The 15,804-nt window shown below is 29.1% G+C and overlaps 1 protein-coding gene across 5 annotated transcripts in view; it reads left to right on the top strand.

Moving 5' to 3' along the window:
* LOC107928891 (MADS-box transcription factor ANR1) overlaps window positions 1-15,804 on the top strand; it is a 27,116-nt gene continuing 11,312 nt past the window's right edge. For all 5 annotated transcript variants that reach the window (XM_016860174.2, XM_016860183.2, XM_041082446.1 and 2 more), the window contains exons 1-3: window positions 1-116; window positions 325-561; window positions 8,552-8,630. In XM_016860174.2, the coding sequence (XP_016715663.1) occupies window positions 380-561; window positions 8,552-8,630 (261 nt within the window). In that variant the 5' untranslated portion in view covers window positions 1-116; window positions 325-379. The remainder of the gene's footprint in view (window positions 117-324; window positions 562-8,551; window positions 8,631-15,804) is intronic.

The raw sequence follows: 15,804 nt of genomic DNA on the forward strand, positions 1-15,804 counted from the left end.
TAAATATTTTCATTTTCTTTTCTCTAAAGCTTTCTCGAGAAAACATAGAAGGAAAAGACTTGCGTCTCTCTCTCACTCTCTCCGTCTGACTCTTCGCCATAATAAGCTTAAAACAAGTAAGCTTTTTGTCTTTAATATTAATTCTTCGCCAAAAAAACTACGATCTAAATCTTTTTCAAATCCAAAATCATGATTTCGTTTTTCGACTTTGATTTAAACTAGTTTCCACTGTTCTTAGCATATAATCATACACGTTTACCTTGATTTTTTTATTTTTATTCTGTTATTCATTGATTTGGACTTTGTTGGAATCCGGCAAAAAAGAGAAACAAAGGGAGAAAAAAGCGTTATTAAGCAGATTATTGATTTCATATAGAGGATGGGAAGAGGAAAGATAGTGATTCGACGAATAGACAATTCAACAAGCAGGCAGGTGACTTTCTCAAAGAGAAGGAACGGATTATTGAAAAAAGCAAGGGAATTATCGATCCTTTGCGATGCTGAAGTTGGATTGATCATCTTTTCTAGCACCGGCAAGCTCTACGATTATGCCAGCTCCAGGTCAGATCGATATTCTTTCTTTTTCTTCTTTTGGTGCATATATATACATATATGGTATTTATTGCATTTTCTAATGATTTTATTATCTCTACTTTTTTTTTCTTGTTTTACAATATTTAAATTAGTCTCTCTTTTTTCTTCTGAGAAAAGAGACGAGTATTCAGATTTACTAAGAAATAATCATTATACTGAAACCAGGATAGAGTCTGCCACTTTTTTCTTAAATGTAGGAAACTGAAGGTCTCCCTCTCCATTGTTACTAACATGCATGCAAATTTTGGAAGTTTAATATTATAAAGTTATACTGAGTAATTCAAAAACATTAAAGACATTGCATGTGAAGCATAAGTGTTTCATTTCTTCTAATAAAACGATATACACTTAAAAACATTTTCTCGGAAACAGATTAAGCAATATTTTGAAATTCTTTTTTAGAAGCATGCTTAGAATTATAAACTGTAAATTTAAATGGATTGGAAAGCAAAACTGAAACCATATTTGGTAAGAATGTTTATCATAGCAGTTGAATTCTTTTACCTATGGAATTGAAAACTTCCTAAAATATTATCTTTAAACTAACTGAGCCTCTCATTTGTCTTTGAAAAGCATATATCACATCCTCTTTCATTTCACCTTAATTGGCTATTCTAGCTCACCTTCTTTTCTTCCTCAATTAAAGGAGTTGCATGAATATTCTTATAATCTTATTATAAAGAAGATATATTTATGTCATTTCTTTATTCATTCATGAATTGGAGAAAACGATATGAATAGATTGAACAAAGATTGGAATGAATCTTAGTATATTGTTTGTAGACTTAATATTACAACGTTGTTTTCTGCTTTCTTTGTGGCATTATGAATAAATTTGATATTACATCATGGAATAAATTATATTAGGATATTCTTAAAAAGTATAATTTTTAGGCACCAATTAAAATAGTAATGCCACATCATTAAATTTTAAAGATAATAAAGTATTATTATACACTCATTTATATTTAATATATTCTTCAACTTAATTTAACTTTAATTAAATTACTTAAAATAATTATTTTTAAATTATAAACAAACATATTTTATTCTTTTACAAATTTTAATTATTTTATTTTTTTCATAAGTTAATATTTTTTTTATTTTTGTGCAACCAATTTAAAAAAAAATTAGTAATTTTTGTGCAATTTTTTTCATGTCATTGACACATAGTTTTGGTAATTATTTCATCTTGAATCCCGACCCTTGAACTTGAACCCCAAATCTTGAGGTTTAGTGTTTGGGTTTGAGACTTAAGATTTAGGGTTCGGTTTGGGTTTTGGGCTTTGGGTTTGGGGTTCAAAGTTGAAGTTCAAGGTTTGAGAGTTTGGGATTACATGTTTGGGTTCAAGGTTTCATGGTTCAGGGTTACAAATTATGAGTTCGAGATTTAGGGTTTGAGGTTATGGCTTGGGGTTTTAAGTTTTTGGCTCATAGTTTGGGATTCTAGATTTAGGGTTCAAGATAAAAAAAATTATCAAAATTATGTTTCAATGACATGGAAAAAATTGTTGAAATATTATTAAATAATTGAAAAAAGACTATGAATAATGTGGCGGAAAAGGTCTATAGAATAACTTCTCTATTAATGAGTGTATAATAATAATTTCATGTCTCTAAAACCTAATAATATAGTAAAATTTTATTGATACCTAAAACCTTTAACTTTTAGGATAATCCTAGTAGAAGTTTTCCTTACTTTATAACTTTCATTAGCTCCGTTCTATATATACACACATATATATTATTTTGGTATAAAAAGTCGAGGATTTTTGCTGATATATATTAATTTGCGGGAGGAGAATTCAAACTTTACTGTGAGTAGGATATCATGTACCAATCATTGTGCCAACCTCTTTGAGTTCAACCAAAATTGTTTATTAAGCATCTGAGATTACAAAACTAGCAAAGTATAGAAAAAAGTTCCATTTGTAATTCAAAAACAAATTAAAACAGAAAATTAAGTTCCTGCCACCTGAAGAATCTATACTTGTAGATAAATTAGAGCAAACCACTATAATACTCCAAGCAGAATGGAAACAATAAAAGAATAACAAAACCTATATATATATATAAGTATATGAAGCATTATCAAAATGGGCTCAGCATGCATCTGTATAGTATTTGCAATATATAAACGCCTTGTTAACATAGTCTTATATAGTTATTTTACCAAAAAAATATTTACAATAATTATGAGTCTTTCTTTATCCATGTGAAGGATCAAGATTTATAATAATAATTATCTTATTTCACCATCAAAATCATTAAAAAAATTCAAGATTTATAGTAATATGTATACATGTGCATATTTTATTACTTAAATCATAAAACGATTAAATTATTACAAATTTTTTAAATCATAATCGAGAAAGATAATATTCCTTCATCTTTTCTTCACCTACCCCCTGCCATAGCATTTGTTATAGGACATTGAAATCAAAATAAATATGAGTATCAAATAATAAAGTAAATATGATATGAAGTATCAAATCACATATATTAGATTTACAGCCCCAATAAATCATATTTATGGGGAAGGATTAATTTATACCGGAATAAAATTAAAATTTTTTTACACATTTTAATATATTTTTGTACAACTAATATTTTAGCGATCCAATCATTAAATTTATTCATGTAATTATAATTATCATGCATGTAAATTTTTAAATTAATTCGATATCTCTATCTTATCAATCTAAAATAGTGTATATATTAATATTTATTAAACAATCAACTGTTTTTTTACATAAAACAAATAGTTAGAAAATTTTAATTTAGATCGAATTTGACATGTATAGTTTATATGAATTGAATATAAAATATAATTGTTGGATTATTGAATATTAATCATACAAAAAGATATAAGTGGATCCTTCCCTATTTATATAATTATCAAATAATGGTATATAAATATTATTTTTATATTTAGCGTTGATTTTTTAAATTGGAAATCATTTCTATTTAAAGTTCATTTAAATTAATTTGAACAAAATTTGCTTTAAAATTTTTATTAAAATAAAAAAACCTATTTCTTATAATATTATTTCTTTTGTTTAAAATTTCTTATAATATTTTAATTTGATATATATATTTGAATTACTTCAATTATTAGTTTTAATATATTATTTTTGAATTAATTTTTTAACTTTTTGTTTATATTATTTGTAAATATTTTAATTTTTAAAAAATTAATAGAAGTTAATTTAATAGTTTTAATTATTAAATACAATAAATTCATGCATTAGGATAAAACTAGTAATTTTATAAGATGGGGTATCTAAGCATGCATATAATCATTAAAAATAAAGAAATAACAATATATATTTTTTGATTTCTTCAAACATATAGTTGAACCAAAATAGAATGGGGGTGTTTTATTTATAAAAATATATAAATAAAATAAGTAAATATGAAAAATAAAAATATTTAATGAAATAAATAATATATCTGCGCGTTGAGTAAAATTTAAAGTAACTTTAAAAAATGAAATAAAAATAAACGTATTTATGTGCAAAAAAAAAATAAAAGTATTTGATACATATTAATAAATGAGAGGGATTTACTTATACCGGTACAAAATTTAATTGGTTCTACACTCTTAATTTTTATACAATTAATATTTTAAAAACCTAACCTTTGAATTTATTAAGATATCTATAGCAGTCATGCATAGAAAATTTTGAATTGATCTAATATCTCTATCATATCGGTTAAAATATTGTTTATATTGAATTTTTTACATAAAATGATTAGTTAGAATTTTTTTCTCATTCATGATTTACATAAATAAAACATAAAATATGATGATTGGATTATTAAAATATTAATAATATAAAATATTAGGAAAAATGTAAAACTATTTAAATTAAATATTCAAAATTAATTATTTTGCTTAATGTTCAAAATTAATTTAATCAAATAAAAAGATATCGAAGAAAAAAAGTAGTTAAAAAATGATTTATTGAATATCCAAACGGATGTAAGAAAAATCATTTTTAAAATTGGGATCAAGTTCACTCATATTTTAACATTCAATTTATACATATATTAATTTTCTTTTCAATTAGATAAAATTACAAGTAAAACAAAAATTTAGGCTGACAAATACATCAAGTTAAAAATACTAAATGAACATAATTATTTAGTATGATGTTATAAATTTTGAGTTGATATCGAGTTAACTTGTAACATCAACTCAGTCAACAACATTATTAATTTATACAATTGACGGTGGTAATAAAATGTGCATAATAAAACTAAAATGTATAAAAAAATCAAAATAAAACTTTTGTAGAGTGGTAAATTTAAGGTTTTACTAATGTAATTGACGTAGGTCTAAATACCATTATATGCGTATTTTTTTATAAACAAAAAGATACCATTGAATAATATAACTCATTTTAAATATGAAAAAATATTTTTGTAATTTTTTTAACCGAATTAATGTAAGTAGTTAAAAATTATCAATTGTAATTAAATTATTGATACATATTACCAAACATAGAATAAAATTAAAAAAAATTCACATTAATACAATCCAATTGAATTGTAGCAAAGTGGTAGTTAATTTTCTTGAACAATTTGATTTTTCCCCCTTTTTTTGATACACAAATTCTTTTTTTTTAAACAGGATTTGTTAGAATTCTTAACTACCACTGTGAGTAATAGAAATTAAAGTTGGTTGATACTAGGCTTCCTTGATAGGATCAAACCAAAAGTTTAATCAATTTATTGAAAAGCCAGCTTTAAAACCTTAAAATTTTAATCTTCTTGAATTTTCATTTAAGTTACCAAATCATGAATTTAATAGCAAAAGCTAAACAAAAAAAATCCATTTAGCATGATATTTTGCTATAAAGAAATTTATTTTCAGAAGTTGTGAAAAAATAATGCTAAATGAGATTAATTAGTACATTATTAGTAATTTTCTCCTACGAATTGTTCTTTAAATAATGCTAAATGAGATTAATTAGTACATTATTAGTAATTTTCTCCTACGAATTGTTCTTTCCCCATGATGGATGAGGTTTTTTTTTTTTTTGGTTACAAAGAGAAGCTAAAGAACTAAATAATCACAGTGATTCGTCTCTCCCAAGCCCTTCTAGCTAAATCTTGCTGTAGTATCATCTCTGTGCTTCTTGGTGCTTCATCAAAGAAATATAATTCCAGTGCCATGCCATACATTAGATTAGCCATATAGTTTGCTGCCGCATTAGCTTCGCGATATGTATGCTATAGCCGCACCTCTCATCTTCGAGTAATAAGATCCTTGATTCTTCGATAAAGTGCCATATTAGATGTCTTAAACTCTCTGCATCCCATGACTCGCAAAGTCTCCAAGCTATCTCCCTCCACTATAACCCGGCTGATCCCCTTATTCCAATATAGAGAGAGACCATCATAAATCGCCTAAAGTTCGACTTAAAGAATATACTTCAACTGCCTATGCTTCTACAATACCCCTGCAGCCAATTGCCATGATCATCTCTTGGCTAAACCTTCTACTGATAATATTTAAATAATTTAATATAATTATACATGAAATATAAATTTTAAATTTTTTTAAGTAATTAATAAATTATATGTAAACTCAATGATACATGAAATATTTTAAAATTTTAAATATAATGATAAATTATTTTTAAATGATTTAATATAATGGTATTTATAAATAATAACTTGAAGCCAAACCTTACGAGCTAGTGAGCAATCACAAAACACATGAATGAGGCCCTCATTGTTGAATCCGCAAGAATGACATGAAGCATCTGTGGTTATGCCTCACCTGTAGCTCACCCTATTCGTCGACAATCCGTCCAAAATTTGGCGCTTTTGTCACTGTCAATAATCCATCCGAGATTCCTACATAGTAGAGGACAAATTTTAACTAAGGACCTCCATACAAATAGATCATTTAGATTTCTCTATATTCATCGGACACTCTTCAACAATCTTGTATTTTGATCTCATAACAAGTACCCATAGCGATCCCTTGTTGGTCGCAAAGTTAAACTCGAACTTCATTAGGAAAGACTCATTTCGCTGTTGAAGACTATGAAACCCAAGGGCACCGTTTCTGCTTGGTTAGCAGCAAGAATTCCAACTAACAAGTGTCAGCTTCTTACTAGACTCTAAAGAAACCTAAATAAAGTTTCAAGCCGACTTTTCATTTCATCACATACCCCTCAAAATCATGGTAGACTACATAAGTTGGGAATAGTCATAAGGACAAATCCAGCTAAAGTCACTCTCCTAGCCATAGAAAAAAGCATCGCATCCCAACTATTAAGTTACTCGAATTTTCTTAAGAAAAAAATTGAAAGTACCATTCTTAACTCTCTGATGAAATAAAGGCATACCTCAAGTAATTTGGGAATAGTCATAAGGACAAATCAAGCTAAAGGCACTCTCCTAGCCATAGAACTTGCATGGAAGAGGTTGTGATGCAGTTCATTATGATTTGCATCAGATTCTTAGGGTAACCTGCATCTATTAGTGAATTCGGTATAAACTTCCACTGCAATCAATCATAAGCTTTCTCTAGATCCACTTTTAATAGTCATCCAACACTTTTTGCCTTGTTTTGTTCTCATTAAATGTATTACCTCTTGGGACACCAAAATATTATCAGTGATGTTCGTGCCAGCCACGAGACCAACTTAAGCTGTTAGCAATGAGTTCCATTACAAGCATATATAACATCATACAAAGACTAATGGATTAGAGTTGAACAAGGGACTTCGAATTTGCAATCTTAGGAATTAGAACCAAAAGGGTCTTGTTCAGAGACGATTCCATGGTATTAGAACCAAGAAATATAAATGTAATTTCAAGATTCCGCAGCATCCCTCTTTTGATGATTTTGTCAGCATACTTCAACGTAGGAGAGTTTGCGTGAGAATTTGAGCTTTAATTCTCACGCTAACTCTCATATGTCCTACCTTTTTTTTTACTTCTATTATTTTTAAATTTAAGCTTTTTACTAAAACTTTTAACATGATCGTATTTTTATAATATTATTAGTTAGTTTAAATAATTAATATTATTGAGTACTGAATTAAAATTTTTCTAACAATTTTTTATTTTTCCATGATAAATTGAAATAAGTATTTTTTTTAAACAATCCATATTAGATATCGAAGTTATTAAGGGTGCTAATTATTTAGCTAACTAATGAGATAGTTTGTTTTCCTCCATTTTTTAATTATAAGTTAATGGTAAAATTGTAGTTTGAATTGTTCTACTATGATCGCACTTAGGATTTAATTTTTATATTTTAATTTAATATAATTTAATCTCTATTTTTATAATATTATTAATTGGTCCAAATAATTAACTTTCTTAACTATTCACATTAAACACATAAAAAAATTGTCTTCAACATTTTTATTTAATAATCAAAGTTTGAACCATTTTGATTAAATAATGATATTATATGGAGAAAGCAAATCATATCAAATTAAATATATATATTAAATCCTAAATATAAATAGTAAGATTGTAATTATAATTTGATCTAACACGATCTTATGTCTAGCACGATAATTTATCATTTAATTCAATAAAAAGTTTGATTTTTTTTAATTTTGTTTTTAATTTAATTAAATGGGTATAATATAATTATATGTCTATCCAAAGCCATAGCAAACTAGTAATAATAACTCAAGAAATTCGGGTGGGCGCATAGTCCTCGTTGGCTCCCGATTAGGACATTCAAGCTCCATGAAAATATCATATAATTTTAGGTGTAGCAAAAAAAAAAATTCTATAAAAGATCACGCTTTAACAGCATCACAAACCTTTGATGTGAAATTTTATTACTGTAAATGAACATAATAATTATCCATATATATTCTGTGCTGCCTTACTCCATACAGAAGTGCAGTTGCAGCGGCATCCCTGAGATATACTGACGTTGGATTTTTCTTTCTTTCTTTTTTTGAAAAATCAGCATGAAATCTGTTATTGAACGCTACAACAAGGTTAAAGAAGAACATCACCAATTACTGAATCCCGATTCCCAAGTCAAGGTAATTTTTCCATTCATATCTAATATGATTAGAGATATTTTTTTTCTTCTCCTTACTTTTGGTTACATATTTTTCGGCATGTTGTGTTACAATGAATCTGCAAAAAAAAAACAATGAATCTCGTTTCATCTTGAGGTTTTGCTTTGTTTCGATTGGTTTTCACTTCACCTACTTTCTCTTTAGATGAAACGAGATCTTGAAAAAATATATAAGAAATTGAAAGAATAAAGAAACATTGCGGCAATGGTAGTGGCTTAAGTAGATCAACTTAGTAAGGCCGGGCAATCTAACATACATACATGACTATAAATTAACTCCCTATATACATATACATATATATATAAATATATATCAATCTGCCCTGCTATGTTCTCTATTCGTGAATAATAAGTTTGTATATATAATATTTTTAATATTTAACTATTAATAATTAATTTAACTCTTGTGACAGTTAAACACAATGTTAATTGTATTTAGATTCTATTCACTTCAACCATAAAGTATGACTCTGTAAGCTCTTGTAATGTTAGTAATAATATTAGAACATTTTTAATGTTACAAATAATGAGTGACATCTAGCAATACATCATTACTACCTAAGTTACAAGAACTCGTGATTCGACATAACTTTTCTTTGACAAAATTTTCATGTATTATATCAATTTATCATTTATATCTAAATTGGACACAAGTAATGGAATAGTCACACTTGTATAATTCAATCTCATATTTCTTAATATTTTTAGTAGACTACAATAAACAAATAAGTGTGATATCTCATATCAACTTATTTGAGTATGATCATGCATTTCTAGTCTCACTCCATCAAGTGACCTAAAATATTGCTCTCATTATGTAGGAGGGGCAAATCTTATCTTGATCAATTATATCTCACTATATAGATTGTGGCATATCTAACATCAGTCTTTATAGTACAACTTGTTACGCTAGACATTTGATTGTATCAAATATATGACTCACAATGTTGGGACATTGATGATCTCAAGTCTGAAGATCATATACGCAGTTATCATTATGAGTAATGTTGTGACTATTACATAATAATCCAAGAAACATACTCATAGCGGGTCAATCAAGTATGTTATTCTCTAACACATACTTATGTATTAATTTTGACATCTCTATGTCAATAACAACACTTTATCATCAATCAACGACACATTAGTCTCAATGCATTATTATTATTCAAACTCACAATAATACTTTACTAAGGACATTTTAAGAATAATCATATTATTCTCATAATTTTATTGTTAATTAGTTTATTTACACACACACAAAAAGAAACTGAAATAACAACGGCAATGTCTTATATTAACAAATAAGGTAAAATGAGTATCTGATTACAATAATCTCATGATTAGTCTTTGGGCATACTCTAATATTATACTCATCATAAAGTTTACAAAATTAATATAAAATCCACTTAGTCCTTATACAAGCCATTTCAAACTCTTCTAACACAAGGAAAATAAAACTAAATTCTCCAAGTCTTTCAAACCCCACACGATATGTGATCCTTCGAAGATATGCTTTCTAGCTTCATGAAAAAAGTCATCCACCTACGCTTTCAAACCACAAATGTGTTAAGTTTGAAGAGCTTAGCATATAAGGAAATTTGTACCTTACTTTATATTCTTATTAGAGTTGAGCCTTTAAAAGCATAATTCAGTTGAGTCACTTATTAACAAGGATTAAGAGTCGATGTTTTGTTAATTCATCACTAAGACTCAACTCACTTAAGTATGGTTCATCATTTTGCTAACCACTTAGCTCATCTTTCATTACGTCATGCTTATAAATTCATTTTAAGATTCCTCTTTTCTTGTTTTGCACATAATAATTAACACGAAGCTCATTTTTACTATCTCAATTACTAGATGTTTAATCATTACCATTATACCATTTCTTGTTCAGTAGCTTCATTTTAGAGCTTAATACTTTTTATCTAATTTATAAGATAGCAAATTTATTAATACTTTCATTTTCACTATTTTATACAGTTCGCCCTTAATGAATCTTATCATCAAAATTTTTATTGTAGCACTTAGCCCATTGTAAACACTAATAGAACTCAGATATTCTATATTCCAACCTATCACACCATATATTTTGCATCAATTGTGCATCCAACTTAACACACCAAACGCATATGGGTCCAAGGTGCACCGAAGTGCTATGCCATAAGGTATCACATCATCATTCCAGAATACATCATCTTTCCAAGGTACATGCATTAATCATTGTAACATGCCAATTGTACCCTAACTATTCTACTAAGCTTACTAAAACAAGTCACTTAATAATCACTTAGAACAATTTCAATTATTACAACATTAAGCACTTACATACACATCAAGTTTCACTTATAACAAAATCATTTTCTAATGTTCATTAAGCAATTTATTATCATTTCATAATCAACCCACATATTCCTTTTATATCTAGGAGAGGTCTATCATCAACACTCATCCATAATTACTTTCAATAATCATTTTCCATCAAGTCTCAACAATCACATATATATATACTTTTTCACTTTTACTCTTATTAACAAGGTGACCGTATCACCATTTCTCATTCTTATATATACAATTAATCTTATTATTCAAATTTTCACATATAAGGCATTTCACCTCGTTGTCTCAAATTACTACTTTTAATTCACTTATGACACTTAATTACATTTTATTTTTTTACATAAGTTATTATATAACACCATGGCACTGATGTTCTTATAGCATTTTCTAACTCATTTTTATACCATCAAGCTAAGGCTTAATATTATTGCTACAATTCCATTATTAAGTCAAGATTTTTCACATGTTAATATACACATAGTCACTACACATATTTATTTCACTAATTTATTCAATTTCAAATTATAATTTTGAAAAAAATTAGGAAAATTTAAGCGTACTTATCTTTTTAATGAACTAAAATTCGATAGGAAGATTTTCATCACTTATCTTCTTTTCCTTATCTTAAAAAGTAAAATTTTCAAATATATATCTTAACTTTATTATACAAGCTCAAATGGCTTTTACATACCTAAAATTAAAACATATATATATCAAAAGTTAAAATGATGAAAACATAATTTCTTAAAACTTTTGAAGATTTCTCTTTCTAGCCAAAGCTTTATCTCACTAAACCCATGAAACCCTTAATTTGGATAGAGAACATAATGCTGCGAAAGTATTTATAATTTGATTTTTTTAATTGGTTTTAGTAAGAATAAAAGTTTGGAGATTGAAAATTGACATTGATTTGAAGTATATTTTAGAAAAATGTGCTAGAAATTTGATTAATGAAGGGTTGAAACAGAGGCAAAAAAATGGGAAAGATCAGCTTGCAATCAATTGTTGCATTGATAAAAATTGATGCATTGTTTACAAAAACAAGTAAGCTTAAATAAGCTAATAATAATAATAATAAAATAATTATAATTTAGCTTAATCTTGTAGCTAGATTCATATAACTTTCTTCCTTATTGGCTGATTTCAGTCTAATCACATGCCAAAAAGTCTAATAAAAAATCATTATTATTTTAGTGCAAGTTGGCAACTTGTAGACTAAAGAGCTCGCAGGTATGAGTTCGCCTAATAGAGCTTGCACCTTTGATGTCGTCATAGGTTTGGTGAGCTCGCAATCTTGGTGAGCTCGCAGATATGGTGAGCTTGTAGTTTTGCAATCTGGGTTCGTCAATACATGGATGGTCATTTCACAACACTTCTCCTTGACCTCCATGTTGCGAAGCCCAATATTATAACATAACTTTTCAAACCTCATCTTTCCAAGAGGTTTTGTTAGAATGTCAGCCAACTGATCTTGCGAACTGCAATGTACCAAGGTTATTTCCTTAGCTTGTTCCACTTCTCTTACAAAGTGATATTTGATTTTGATGTGTTTTATTCTTCCATGAAACACTGGATTTTTTACAATTGCAACAGCAGATTGATTATCACATATAATCTCTGTTGTTGCTTCTTGTTTCAAATTCAAATCATTCAGCAATTTCTTTAACCAGATGGTTTGATTCACAACTGTTGTAGCTGCAACATACTCAGCTTTAACAGTTGATTGTGCCATTGTTTCTTACTTCTTCGAGCCCCAACAGAACATACTCGATCCTAGAGTAAAGAAATAACCTAAGGTACTCTTCATGCTTTAGTAGATCCAGCCCAATCACTGTTTGAATACCCAAGTAGCTTGACATTTTCAGTCTTCACAAACTTCACTCCATGGCTTAGAGTTCCTTTTATTTATTGCAGAACTCTTTTAGCTGCCCTGTAGTGGTTCACGTTTCAGCAATGCATGTATCTAGACAATCGACTTACAATAAATATTATGTCAGGTCTGGATGTTGTCAAGTAAAGCAAACATCCTACCAAGCTTCTGTAGCTTATTTCATCAACCTTCTCAACATCTTCATTGCCAGTGAGCTTCTCACCTTGAACGATAGGGGTGCTCGCAGGTTTATAATTCTTTATGCTATATCTTCGCAGGATTTTTGTTGCAAACCCCTTCTGGTTTCTGAAAATTGCATCGCGAGCTTGGTTCACTTCTAGACCAAGGAAGTATGTCATTTTACCTAAGTCTGACATTTTAAACTTCTCTTGCATCTGATCTTTGAATACAATCACCAGTTAACTTTTGCTACCAATCACAAGTAAATTATTAACATATAATGAAATAATGAGGAGTATTTCATTACCAATTTTCTTGATATATAAAGTGGGCTTGTTGATGCTTCTTTCAAAACTCACCTTTGTCATATGGTTGTCAATTCTTTCATACCACGCTCTTGGTGCTTGTTTCAAACCATATAGTGCTTTATGCAGTTTGTACACCTTGGTCTTGCACCTAGGTGCTGCAAATCCTTAAGTTTTCTTAGCATAAATTTCTTTCTTCAAAAAGTCCTTTAGGAAGGCTAGCTTTACATCCATTTGATGTATCCTCCAATCCTTTTGAGTTGCAAGAGTTATTAGCAACCTTATAGTGTCTAACCTCTCAACAGGGGCAAAGGTTTCAGTGAAGTCACTCTATATTGCTGGCTAAACGCTTTTGTAACCAACCTAGCTTTATATTTGTTGACTGATACATCAAGATTTATCTTGGTTTTGAACACCCATTTAACACCAATCACTTTCTTATGAACTGGTTTGTCCACAAGCTCTCGTGTTTCATTTTTGTTGATCATGGTGATTTCATCTTTCATAGTTGTTCATCATTCAGTGTTTTGAGCAGCTTCTTCAAAAGTGACTGGTTCTAGCTTCATTAGATTACACCGTTGATAGATTTTAGTAATAGACCTGGTTACTAATATCGGTTGTTCATCAATTGCATCATTTCACTTTGGTCTCTAGTGGCTCGTAAATCAGGTTTTAGACCCCATTGTTCACACATCTCCTCCTCTATTGCAGTCTAATTCCAGATTTTTCTTTTATCAAACTTCACATCTCTGCTTATGATCACTTTCTTAGTAAAAGGATTATAGATTTTATATCTTTTTTTAACACCGGAATATCTAACAAATATCTCTGACTGCGATCTACTGTCCAGCTTACTTCTTTTCTCTTCTAGAACATAAACAAAATAAGTACAACCAAATATTCGTAAGTGTGAAACAGAAGGTTTAAAATCATACCAGGCCTCAAGTGGTGTCTTCCCTTCAACAGCTTTAGTAGGTAGTCTGTTTAGCAAGTAAAGACTGCCCAAAATTCATTTGGCAGTTTACTTTCAAACAGCAAGCAGCGAGCCATGTTTATTACAATTCTATTTTTTCTTTCACTTACTCTATTCTGTTGTAGGGTGTTCACATTGCTTAAATGATGATTAACACTAGACTCTTCGCAGAATTTTTCAAACTTCTTTGAGGTGTATTCTGCCTCATTGTTTGATCTTACCATTTTGAGCTTACAGTCACTTTGGTTCTCAACCATGGCATTAAATTTGAAGAAGTTCTCAGCCACCTCAAACTTGTTTTTCATAAAATACACCCAACAGAACATTGTACTATAATTGATAAACAACACAAAGTACCTACTTTCATTTAGCGAACTTGTTTTCATGGGTCCACAAATGTCAGTATGTACTAAGTGCAATTTTTCAATGGCTCGCCTGTTGTGTTCGCAGGAAATGGAAACCTCGCCTGTTTTCCAAGCTGGCACACTTCGCATACATCTTCATGGTCAATCATATTTAATAATTTTTTAACCAGGTTAACATTTGACTTAAGGATTTATAGTCAACATGTCTCATTCTTTTATGCCATAACTTGGTTTCATCCAATGAGTTGGTATATGCTACTAAAGTTACTAAGTTCTAGTTGACAATAAAGCTTCTATGAACTATTTTTGTTAAAATGACCTCGCATCCACTTGGATCAAAGATTAAGCATTTGTTATCTTTGAATACCACTGAATTTTTTTCAAGCAACTAACCTACACTCAGTAGATTTTTATCTATGTCAGCAACTAAAAGAACATTTATGACGAGTTTGGTACCTGATGCAGTTTTAATCAAAACATCTCATTTTCCTATTGCTTCAATGTACTAGTCATTTCCAACTTTTACCTTGGAATGGAACCTTTTGTCAATGTTTTTGAAGATGCTCACGTATGTAGTCATATGACTTGTACAACCACTGTCAACCAACCAGTTTTTTCTTACTTTTTTTAGGGATCGCATGATAATGCGAAGTGGTCTTCACAAGGGGGTTCGTAGGATTCTGCGAGCTGTACTTCGCATGAGGCTGCGAACATCAATTCTTCTTAGCTTGCTTCTACAGTCTGTGCTTGAGTATTTTGTTTTTGTGCGTACTCCTTATTTTTGCACACCCTTTCTTCATGGCCAAACTTCTTACAGTTTTTACATTAAGCATTAGGCCTGAACCAACATAATTTCTCAGGATGACCCAACTTCTTGCAGCGCGAACACGGTGGATGTTTTATCTTTCCACTATGTTTTTTTTACTTCTCCTTCTTATCTGACTAGCTCTTTTTTCCTTTCTGACTTGAAGATCTCGCAGCTTCTCTGTTTCTAGTTTGAAAAAGCTCCTTTGGCATGCCTTTCTTCTCTACTTGCCCTTCTTTGTTCTAGGGCATGCAAATTATTGATTAGTTCTGAGAGTGAGATGGTTGATAGATCT

Source organism: Gossypium hirsutum, chromosome A12 (assembly GCF_007990345.1).
Source record: "Gossypium hirsutum isolate 1008001.06 chromosome A12, Gossypium_hirsutum_v2.1, whole genome shotgun sequence".
Classification (NCBI taxonomy): Eukaryota; Viridiplantae; Streptophyta; class Magnoliopsida; order Malvales; family Malvaceae; genus Gossypium; species Gossypium hirsutum.